Below are 12210 nucleotides of genomic sequence, written 5' to 3' on the forward strand. Positions count from 1 at the left end.
AAATAATCAATGAAATAAATAAATAATCAATGAAACGAAATGAGCAACAGCAGATTTTGAACAAACTGAAAAATTTGACCCATAAAAAAATATAAAAATATCTTTTCAGTAACTGGACAGAATAAATTAAAGTTTTCTACACTCCTACACTACAATTGCACAAAAATATTGTTTATAAATGAAAAAAAGTGCATTTAGCATGATATGTCTCCTTTAATTTCATTTTTTTGTGTTCTGTAACTACACATCTGTGTTTCCTGTCTGCATCGTGATTCTTCACTTCACAGTTATTGGTCTATTGAGATTTTTTTGCACTGAAAACAGGCAAATTCTGATTCCTAATGTCAGATTCTGAAACAAAACATTGTTTTTCTATTGTTGCACAATTCTTTATATTATATTTTTTATTATTAGTAGTTGTATCATGGCTAGTCAGTGTTAATTTTTGTTTAGTGTGTACTGTCTATAGTTTGTAAAGTAACTAATGTGAACCTCTGTACTGATGCTGCTGTGACACCTGAATTTCCCCTTGGCGGGACAATAAAGTCTATTCTATTCTATTCTATTCTATTCTATTCTATTCTATTCTATTCTATTCTATTCTATTCTATTCTATTGTAACCACAATTAGTAGTGTCAGGTGCTGATGTCCATTTGACTCTTTCTCAGAAGCCTTCTTATTAAACTATAAAATCCTTGTTTTAATTTACAAATCAAACAAATGTGTTTTAAACACCTCACCACAGGCTGCAATCTGAGTTTCTCTGACTGAACACAGCAAAGAGCAGAATGAAGCAGCTTCTTTCTTTTGACGTGAAGCCACCGTGACTCTTAAACAGGGTTTATTTTATTATATTTATTTAGACTTGAACAAATTTTGCAGTGGAGGTTTAGCTGCCCACCAAGTTAACAGCTGATATATCGACAGGTGTTTGTCTGCCGAGTTTCACTCCGGGCCTGTGGACAAAGCAGCCTGTCAAGTGGGCAGAGTTTGTACATAATATTTATGATTTATAACTGGGAAACTTCTTCAGGGCTCATCATCACTTTAGTCCAGATTAGCCTCCAACTTGGTGGTAAGGTAACAGGTGTGTTATTTTACAGATTGGATTGATTACTTCAATAACTAAATTGAAGTCTGTCCGTCCGTCCATTTTCTTATTATCCTGGGTCAGGTCTTGGGGGCAGCAGCCTAAGCAGAGAGACCCAGACTTCCCTCTCTCCATCCACTTGGACCAGCTCCTCTGAGGGAATCCCAAGGTGTTCCCAGGCCAGCTGAGAAACATAGTCCCTCCAGCTTGTCCTGGATCTTCCTTTGGGCCTCCTCCCAGTGGGATACGCCCGGAACACCTCACCAGGGAGGAGTCCAGGAGGCATCCCCTAACCAGATGAACCACCTCAACTGGCTCCTCTGGACGTGGAGGAGCAGCGGCTCTACTCTGACTCCCTCCCAGATGACCAAGCACAGGGACCAGGGACGTAACAGCCCGTATCAATGGGCCTGGTACCCCATACTCCCAGAGTACCCTCCACAGAACTCTCCGAGGGACACGGTCAAACAGTTTCTCCAAGGCTACAAAACACTAGCCTGGTTTAAACCAGACCCTGTCCTTCACTTTGCTTCGTACAAGGGTCTGGACTTGGTGCATAGAGAATCGATTTCTTGCAGGAGGCGTGGCCTCTGCTGAAGTTTAAAATGATTGGATCAGTTGGCTGCGACGTATGTCGCTGTAATGGAGGCTAAGCTAAGAAGCTAACCGGAAATCATGTGTGCTGTAAACAACCCTATTGAGAGGAGAAATATACCGAGCCAAACGAGACGACTGTAAATGAGAGCTGCTGCTTTGTCAGACAAATTTATTTTAATTTGGAAGCCTTATCAACACAGACTGCTTCATTCACTTCTCCACTGCCGTATACTAAAATAACTAGTAGACACTGTGCAGAAAGTCGACATCGTTCAAAGCTCCTCCTTCTGTTCTCTGATTGGTCCAGGTAAAATAAACTACAAGCAGACACTGCGCAGAAAATTGACGTTCTGCTCTTTGATTGGCCCGGCTAAAAATCTGCCAGCGAAATCCATCTCARTGGGWGAAGTCCCAGATGGAGCAGTGAAGGGAAACTAGAATTGAGCGGAGCTGCGTAGGAAGACAAGGGCCAGGCTAACAAAACACATGTAGACTGGTTGAACTCCCTTGCACCGTCCAGGATCCTGCTGAGGGTGTAGAGCTGGTCCACTGTTCCACAACAAGGACAAAAACCACACTGCTCTTCCTAAATCTGAGATTCGACTATCCGCTGGACCCTCCTCTCCAGAACCCCTGAATAGACCCTACCAGGGAGGCTTAGAAGCCTGATCCCCCTATAATTGGAACACACACTGTGGTCCTCCTTTTTAAATAGGGGAACCACCACTCCGGTCTGCCAATCCAGGGGAAATGCCCCCGATGTCCACGTAATATTGTAGAGTCATGTCTACCAATGCAACCCCACAACATCCAGAGCCTTAAGGAGCTCCAGAGGAATCTCATCCATCCCCGGTGCCCTGCCACCGAGGAGCTTTTTAAATACCTCGGTGACCTCGGCACCAGAGATTGGAGAGTCCGACCCAGGGTCCCCAGGCTGTGCTTCCTCATAGGAAGACAAGTTGGTGGGATTGAGGAGGTCTTCGAAGTATTCTGCCCACTGACCCATAATGTCCTGAGTTGAGGTCAGCAGCGCACCATCCCCACCACAAACAGTGTTGGTGGAGAACCGCTTTCCCCCCGAGATGCCAGATGGTGAACCAGAATCGCCTCGAAGCTGTACAGAAGTCTTTTTCCATGGCCTCTCCAAACTCCTCCCACGCCTGAGTTTTTCCCTCAGCGACCACCTGAGCCGCAATTCGCTTGGACTGCTGATATCTATCAGCTGCTTGCAGAGTCCCACAGGCCACAAAGACCCGATAGGACTCCTACTACCTGACAGCATCCCTCACCGCCGGTGTCCACCAGCGGGTTCGAGGGTTGCCGCCATTAAAGGCACCGACAACCTTACAGCCACAGCTCAGGTAAGCCGCCTCGACAATGGAGGCACGGAACCTGGCCCACTCTGACTCAATGTCCCCCACCTCTCCCGGAACGTGTTCGAAGTTCCCCCGGAGGTGTGAGTTGAAGCTCAGTCTGACGGGAGACTGACAGACATTTCCAGCAGAACCTCACTATATGTTTGGGTCTGCCAGGTCTGACTGACATCCTCCCCTACCAATGGAGCCAACTCACCACCAGGTAGTGGTCAGTTGACAGCTCTGCCCCTCTCTTCACTCAAGTGTCTAAGACATGTGACCGCAGATCAGATGAAACGACAACAAAGTTGATCATCGAGCTGCGGCCTAGGGTGTCCTGGTGCCAAGAGCACATATGGACACCCTTATGTTTGAACATGGTGTTCGTTATGGACAATTCATGACAAGCAAGTTTTCCACAATAGACACAAGGTTGCCGGACATTGTTAGAGGAAGTTGTTCTGGGGGTGTTTCCTGAAGTCTACTGTCATCTCCACTGTTTTGAGTGTATTTAGCTCCAAGTTGTTTTCTTTACACCAGAGCACCAGCTGTTCAAACTCTGTCTGGTATGTAGACTCATCCCCATCCGCATACTTCAGTAGTTTAACAGAATGGTCGCTGGAGGTGCAGTTGTTGGTGAAGTGAGAGAAGAGCAGCGGTGACAGTACACATCCTTGAGGGGCTGCTGTGCTGACTGTGTGGATACTGGAGGTGACCTCCCCCAGCCTCATTTGCTGTTCTCTGCCCGTCAGAAAGCTGGTGATCCACTGACAGATGGCAGGAGATACAGTAAGCTTAGAAAGTTTGACAAAGAGGGTTCTGGGAAAATGATGTTGAATGCGAAGTTGAAATCTATGAACAGGATCCTTGCATAAGTCCCTGGGTGATCAAGATGTTGCATCACTTGGGTTCAGATTGGGGGTGCCGTTCCTCCGAACCACACTCCTCCAGGTCTCACTGTCATTGCCCATGTGAGCATTGAAGTCCCCCAGGAAGACGAGGGAGTGCCCATTAGGAGTGCTCTCCAGCACCCCCTCCAAGGACTCCAAAAAGTGTGGGTAATCTGAGCTGCTGTTAGGCTCATAGGCACAAACAACAGTCAGGACCCGTCCCCCCAGATGTAAGCGAAGGAAGGCCACTGTCTCCTTCACTGGGGTGAACCCCAACATACAGGCACAGAGATGGGAGTCAGTAAGTATGCCCACTCCTGCCGGCGCCTTTCAGTATGGGCAACTCCAGAGTGAAAGAGTGTCCAGGTTTATAGTAACTAAGTACATTTACTATTTTTACAGTACTAAAGTAGTTTTTTTGAGGATTAGTAATTTTACCAAATTTTTTTACATAGCTACTTTTACTTTTATTTCATTACATTTAAAACTAAAAATGACACTTTTACTTCTTGTTACTTACTTGTTACAAAATTAAATATGTTCAAACTCATCATGAAAGATGATGTTTATGCGTTGTTAAAAAAAATGAAGTCTTGAATTTGCTCAACAAAGTCATGTCAACTGGCTCCACTAAGCCTAGTCGAGTAAATTGGACAAAGAAAATACAGTACATTTATATATTGCTCGATTTACTCAACCTGGCTAAGTGAAACCAGTTTGGTTCAGTAAATTCAACAGTTTATTTCTTAGAGAGTGTGTAAAAGTACTTTTACTTTCCACTTTTTTTGGGAACAGTTTTATGACTTTTACTTGAGTAGTTTTCTCATCAGTGAAATTTATTTTTACTAAAGTCATTTTCCGTTCGTGTAATTTTACTTTAACTTAGTTATTTTTTTCAAGTACTTTAGACCTCTGTTGGTTCCACAGCCAGAGCAGTGTGTCTAGGTGAGTCCAACTATATCTAGTCAGAACCTCTCAACCTCACACACCAGCTCAGGCTCCTTCCCCACCAGAGAGGTGACATTCCACGTCCCTAGAGCCAGCTTCTGTAGCCGAGGATTGGACCACCAGGGTCCTCACCTTAGACTATTGCCCATTACACATTGCGCCCGCCCCCTTTGGCTCCTCCCACAGGTGAGCCCATGGGAAGGGAGACAATGTTGGCAATCATCGTTCGGGGTCTTCGGGCTGCATTTTGTCTGATCCCTCACCTAGGACTTGTTTGCTTTGGGTGACCCTACCGGGGGCATAAATCCCCCGACAACATAGCTACTAGGATCATTGGAACACTCAATCCACCACCGAAGGTGGCAACCGAAGGAGAGGCTAAATTGAAGCAACATAAGTAAATGTAATCTGCTGCTTTTCACCCCTGCTCATTACTTATGCACAATGGAATTTACTGTGCTTGTAATTTTCATAGTGCTCTTATGGTGCGTTCACACCAAACGCGATTTCAGCATCAGGAGCATCAGGTTTACATGCAAAGTCTATGGTGGACGCGCTTCAATCAGTGTCGGGAAGTGCTGCGGCGCCTCAAGCACAATTTGAACGATCTGATCATTCGACGAGCTAAGGCGCAAATCGCTGAAGTTAGAAAATCTGAACTTTTGCAGCTCGACGTGCCGCGTCAACCAATCAGAGAGTCTCCACTGTGTGACGTAGCGACATTTTTCCCGACGGGACAGTTTACTGAATGATGCCCACTAACCAGAAACAGATGGAGAGGAGCTCTTTAGCTGAAATCGAGTGCCTGCAGTCGGTGTCCTGACAGGAGATATCCGCACCAAGGCGTGGCAGCGACTCATCAGACTGGACTCGGGACAAAAATAGTCCTGAAAGCGAGCTGTGAGCCTCTCCTGCAGCTGCTGGGTGATGAAACTYAGAATGTCTCTGAATTATCTGGTGAATTAATTATGAAATAATTATCTGATGAATGTGACATGCTCTTGCGCTCTGTAAATAAAGCAAAGCCACTTTCTTGTCCGACATTAAACAGAGCCCGACAGAGGAGGGAGGGGCGGGGAGGCTSTTGCCGTGCAGCGCTTCAAGAGCTGACCTGCGTCTGACCTCAAAGTGCACAAGTGACCAACTTCAGCGTTGGCTGCGATTTTGAAGCTGAAATCGCGTTCGGTGTGAATGCAGCATTAGAACTGTTTGGTCAGAAAGCAGCTATTGTAGCTATTGTATGCTGGTGTAGATTTTCAGTCATCCAGGACAAAATCCCAAAAGTTTAACAAAATGAATCAACTGGATTTTTTTAGTCATTAAAGATGTTGAATGTCACTTACTTCAGTTTTGAAATGATAAAGCTCCCTGGATGGGAAGTGACACATCTTCAACTACAAAATAATAGTCCAGTTACATTTTTTGTAACTGGTCACCACACTTACTTTTGCAAAGTTGCAAAGTTAATGGATGGAATCACAACGATAGACACATATCAATTTCACAACAAAGAATATCTGATGAACAACAGCAACAGAAGGCTCAAACTGTATATATATTTAAACTGATGTCAAATAGCAGAAAACACTAAAACAAATAAAATAGATTTGTTATAATGTGTTGTTTTAAGCTTTTGTTTCCAGTAAATGACCAACACTTGATTATTTGCATAGGCTATATCCAAAGGTGGGCAGCGCTAATCCAAATTTAGCCCCGCAATTTCTAAAGCACTTACTGTATGAAAATATTTAGGTACACAACTTCAAAAGCACTTAATGCCATAGAAAAACTAGCGGACGCTAATTTTAAAGCGCAAGTTCAATTTGACACTTACTAGCTGGCAAATTTTCATGTACAATATATGCACAACACTGCCAACTAGAGGTGTACAAACTTTTTTACAACTTAATTCTACAATCGCTGATTGCTGGGGATGTGATTTCTTGAAACAGACCTTTAGCTCCTGGTGTAAAAATCAAAAAGTTGTTGAGAATTGCTAATTCGGCTGCTTCTTTGTCTTTTTCTTTTGTTTGTTGTACTGTAGATTTTTCATTAAAGAAGCATCAATAAAGTAATTTTAAAACTGTTTATTGGAAAACTGAAGCGATGAGTACATGACGGATTTGATTTGTGACGGGAAACGAAAGTACAGAGGACAGGAAACTATCTGCAAACTTCAAAATAAGAGCTTGGATTTTAAAGTTTTCCATGTAGTTGCTCCAGTTGACCACTAGATGTCAGTCTTAATTAGCATAACATCATCATCATCTCTGAGTCATTTCTGAGTCTCTAACCCCATTGGCTGATTGCTTCGACCAATTACGCAAGTATTGAGCTCCATGGTTTAAACTTTTTTTTTAAAAAGGAGCTCTGATTTTAAAGTAAAATAAATCAATGCATACAAAATTTTAGTATGGTTTACAAACGTTTACGGTTTTTACTGGGACAGGGAGTTCTAACCATCGCCTTCCTGCTACGTAAGCAGACACAAAGCATTGTGGGAAATCAGAACCGTGGCCCAAAGCAAAAGTCAGGTAGAATGTATACCTTCACAATAAGTGTGTTTATCTGGGAGGGGTGCTGTTGGATAGATCACATGTGTTGTGATTCATTGACAGCCATACCTTCTGCTGTTCAAGATAATGATCACTGGTAGATAATTTGTTATTAGCGGTACTGTATTTTAATTTTAGAAAGCGCAAATCTGCTTATAAATTATAAATATTAGTAAGACCGCTAAAGCACAAATTAAATATTTAGGTCCGCAATTAGCGGATTTGCGCTTTAGCAGGCTGGTGCCCACCACTGGCTATATCAAATAAATGGCCAAAGCCACTGAACAGTCACCAATTTGTTCGGGGATTCTCATCACAAGCATAGAGTTTTTCAAATATTAGTTTTGTATTTTTGAAACCAGATAAGGGATGAACAGTGGATATGACAATTGAGAAATGTGTAAACTGTGTTTTCACACTAGGCAAAAGCTTGTCAATAATAATGAAGCCTCAACAAAATGCACATCACCCTTTTATTGTGTGGATTGTCCTACTCTAAAAAAGATCAGAATTTATAGAAGGACTTTATACTTTATTTAAACCTGAATTTGAAAATGGAGACGTTCAAGGAAATGAGGTTTACTGAGGTCACAAGTCTAATAAACATTGTAGCCATTTTTCTCATAGATTTTATACCAAAGCAGTAATATTTGCAATCAGCACAAATATCACCTGCAGGCCATTAGATGAATAGAAGATTTTAGGCATGTGTGCATTGTCTTTATTTTGATACAGGAGGCTAAATCGAAGGTCCATAAATCCTTCCTATGATGACAATTAGTAGTTTTGTTCCAAACCAGTTAAATGTAAAAATTTGCCAAAGGTGTATTTTTTAATGCAGCTACAATTCAACCTCAAATAAGTTAACAATTAAAAAACAAACAGCAACAGTACAACTAAATTTGTGATGAGGTTTATTTAATTTTTCTAGCACATAATAATTTCTACATTTGTAAATGGTATGTTGAGACATAAAGCAGAGCAAACCTGAAAACATGATTCTTTTCCACTTATAATACTTTCAGAACTCATGGTTAAATCCAGTGGTGGGCACCAGCCCTCTAAAGCGCAAATCCGCTAATTGCAGACCTATATATTTTGTTTGTGCTTTAGCGGTCTTACTAATTTTTATTAATCATAAGTGGATTTGTGCTTTCTAAAATTAAAATGCAGTACTGCTAATAACTAATTGTCTACCAGTCATCATTATCTTGTACAGCAGAAGGTATGGCTGTCAATGAATCACAACGCACGTGATCTATCCAACAACACCCCTCCCAGATAAACACACTTATTGAGAAGGTATACATCCTTGCTGACTGTTGCTTTGGGTCACGGTTCTAATTTCCCACAATGCTTTGTGTCTGCTTACATAGCAGGAAGGCAATGGTTAGAACTATGTGACCGGGCGAAAACAATTAATGTTTGTAATCCATATAAAATTTTGTATGTATTGATTTATTTTACTTTACAATCGAAGCTGCTTTTTAAAAAAAAAAGTTTAAACGCTGGAGCTCAATACTTGACGTAAATGGTCGAAGTAATTGGCCAACGGGGTTAGAGACGAAGAAATGATTTAAAGATGTTATGCTGATGAAGACTGACATCTAGTGATCAACTTGAGCAACTACATGGAAAACTTTAAAATCCAAGCTCTTATTTTGAAGGGAAGATAGCAAGTTTCCTGTACTGCGTGCTTTCGTTTCCGTCACAAATCAAATCCGTCATGTACCCAGAATGCATCGCTTCAGTTTTCCTGTAAAAAGTTTTAAAATGACTTTATTGATGCTTCTTTAATGAAAAATCTACAACAAACAAAAGAAAAACACAAAGAAGCAGCCGAACTAGTAATCCTCAACAACTTTTTAATTTTTACACCAGGAGCTAAAGGTCTGTTTCAGGAAATCACATCCCCAGCTATTGGCGGTTGTAGGATTAAGTTGTAAAAGAGTTCATACACCACTAGTTGGCAGTGTTGTAATAGTAATAATGCATTAGTCTTATATAGCGCTTTTCGAGACCCTCAAAGACGCTTTACAATTTTCATTGTGCATGTATTGTACATGAATTACTGCCAGCTAGTGAGTGTTAAATTGAACTCGCGTTTTAAAATTAGTTTCCACTAGTTTTTCTATGGCATAAGCGCTTTTGAATTTGTAAAGCTAAATTTTGGGTTAGCACTGCCCATCACTGGTTAAATCTAAATGGTAATTACTTGTACTGAGTGTCTCTCTTTACATATTGGTCTTGATTTACTCATGAAGTACATGTATTTGTTTTCTTGTGTTAAGTTTAAACAGTCCCTATTTGCATCTTTTCCCTCTGCATTCTCTCTGAATAAATCTTTTTATAAAACTTGTTATGAGTCATACAGATTTGATCTTTAATAAAATGAGCAAACAAAGTTTAAATAAAGCACAAAAATGTGAAAGATGTTTTGGTTTGGCATTCAGTGTTAACATGTTGTTTATAACTTGTTTCTTTTATTCATTTTCTTCTCTAACAAGCATGGTGTTATAACAACAGAGGAAGAACAGTATTTAATCGAGCCTTTAAAGAACGTATCCCCCACCAGCTCCAGTGAATGGAACCAGGAAGGAGCGCAGCAACATGTTATTTATAAAACGTCTGCCATTCCCTCACCACAGGACCATGGCCAGGAGTTCAGCTGTGGCATTTCAGGTTGGTGAACCTCCATCTGTCAGATTCTGTGTGGGTGGAACTGACGTAAAGGAACAACTATACATAGCAGGTTAGAGGAAGTGCTGGTTTGGTTCTAGACCCAGGTTCTGGAAGACATAATCGAGATATTTGTGCCAGAATTACTCTTGGTCTGGAGACCTTTCAACATGTAAGAAAAAGTCTTCAACTTTCATAAAAGGCCTTTCAGTGAATAACTAAAAGAGAAATGCTAAAATCATCAGAACGGTAACTAATTTGGATGTCATAATATGTACAGTAATTTTTCAATATTTTTATTGTATACATTTGTATATGTATGTGTATCATATAAGAGAAAAATTAACCACTAAATATGTATCAGTTCACTGCAAAATCTGCAGCAAAATTTAAATATATGAGTAAAATTAGCAGTTTTTTGTTGCCAACAGCTATGAGTAAATAAGGAGGAGGAATATTTGTTGTTTTTCATTTCTATTTTTTTACAAAAACCCTGATGAATTTGAGTTATATTAACTCCAATCATGTATTAATGTAGACATTGTATTAGAAACAAAATATTTAACTAAAAACATTGAAAATTGGCATATTTTGACTGTTGCGGCTTCAAGTATAAAATTAGCATGACAGTGGCTGAAAGCTAAATTTAGCATAAAAGGACAACAGATAGAACAGGCTGGACAAACTTCTCAGTTATCCGAAGCACATTTGAGCAAAGCAAAGTGATTTTGAAGAAACTGAAGAGATCTCCATGTATTTCTACAAGAAATTTAATTTTAAATTAAACATTTTAAAAAGTATAAAAGTTGCAAAAACCCAACTGTATCTAATCACTAATGCTCTTGATTAGGCTTTTAAGAGACAAAAAGTTAAAATGCACTAAGTTTGCAGTTTAAATTCAAAACATATGGAAGGAAATGTAAACAGGAAAACAATGCTGAATCAGCATTTATATAAGTAGTACTCAACTTTTTCTTTTATAGTAGCATAAAAGTTTAAAGTTTAAAGAACCAATAATTATCTGCAGAATTCTGATTTCAGAGAATAAAACATTGTCTGATGAGACATAATGAAATGGAAATAGAAACCAGATGAATATTATGGTATTTGGGTTTATAGGAAATAATCAAAACTGTTATAAGCAGGAAACAAGCATGTCCTAGCATCAGTGGTGGACAAAGTACTCAAGTTTCCTTACTTGAATCAAAGTACTGGTCCTACTGGTCAAATATTACTTCAATAACAGTAAAAGTAGTTCTGTCAACGTATTACTTAAGTTAAAGTACTGGAGTATGTGCTTTCAAAAATACTTAAGTACTGAAAATATAATTTTTTTGTTGAAAGTTAAAAGTTTTTAACAATGTATTTCACTTGAGTGTAGTCAAGAATATTTAGGAAAAAGTTCTGCTATATTGGGACAGATCAGTAACTCCAAATATAGCATTATAACAGTTCTATATAATGTGTTAGTCTTATCTAGAACTTTTCTAGATGCTGAAAAGACATTTTATAATTTCATGCATTTTTCAATCAGTGGTGGTTATGTGGCTGACCTACAGTCCGTCCAGACAACCACAGTTACACCAAGGATTGAAAAAGTTTTTGATAGAACCTAGTATTAAGTGACTAATTGAGGAGCTCTAAATGTATTTTGTTCTAGTTCACTGAATTGAAAATAATATTTGTTACAATAAACTTGAAACACTTGTTAACAAAACAGTTTATCAAAGTTTATTTGATAGAAATCATTAATGAAAAAAAGGGACTAAAAATGTAAAATGCTCTAACTTGAGTCTTAAATAAGATGAGTTAAAATCAGTAGGACTAATCAGGGTCTAAACAAAGACCTGAATAAGTGCTAGAATATGTCTAGTATACCTATACCTGGGCTGTGTCCAAATTCAGGGGCTGGGTCCTCCGAAGGCCAAATTTGTCGGCTGCGTATGCCACTGCTCCGTGCCGGAGTCTGTCCAAACTTCAAGTTCAAGTTCAATTTATTTATATAGCGCCAAGTCACTACATACGTTGTCTCAGGGCACTGTACATTAAAAAGAGTAATCTAAAGAAGAAACCAGCAGATTGTGTTGAATCACTT

General features: G+C 39.9%; 1 protein-coding gene across 1 annotated transcript in view; it reads left to right on the plus strand.

The window, feature by feature from the left end:
• Positions 1-12210, plus strand: part of adamts6 (ADAM metallopeptidase with thrombospondin type 1 motif, 6) — a gene marked incomplete in the record, with an annotated part of 235599 nt that overhangs the window by 29947 nt on the left and 193442 nt on the right. Inside the window, 1 exon segment of the mRNA XM_014023951.1 lies at positions 9944-10118. Within this exon segment, the coding sequence (XP_013879405.1) occupies positions 9944-10118 (175 nt within the window).

The sequence above is a fragment of the Austrofundulus limnaeus genome, unplaced genomic scaffold, assembly GCF_001266775.1.
Source record: "Austrofundulus limnaeus strain Quisiro unplaced genomic scaffold, Austrofundulus_limnaeus-1.0 Scaffold398, whole genome shotgun sequence".
Classification (NCBI taxonomy): Eukaryota; Metazoa; Chordata; class Actinopteri; order Cyprinodontiformes; family Rivulidae; genus Austrofundulus; species Austrofundulus limnaeus.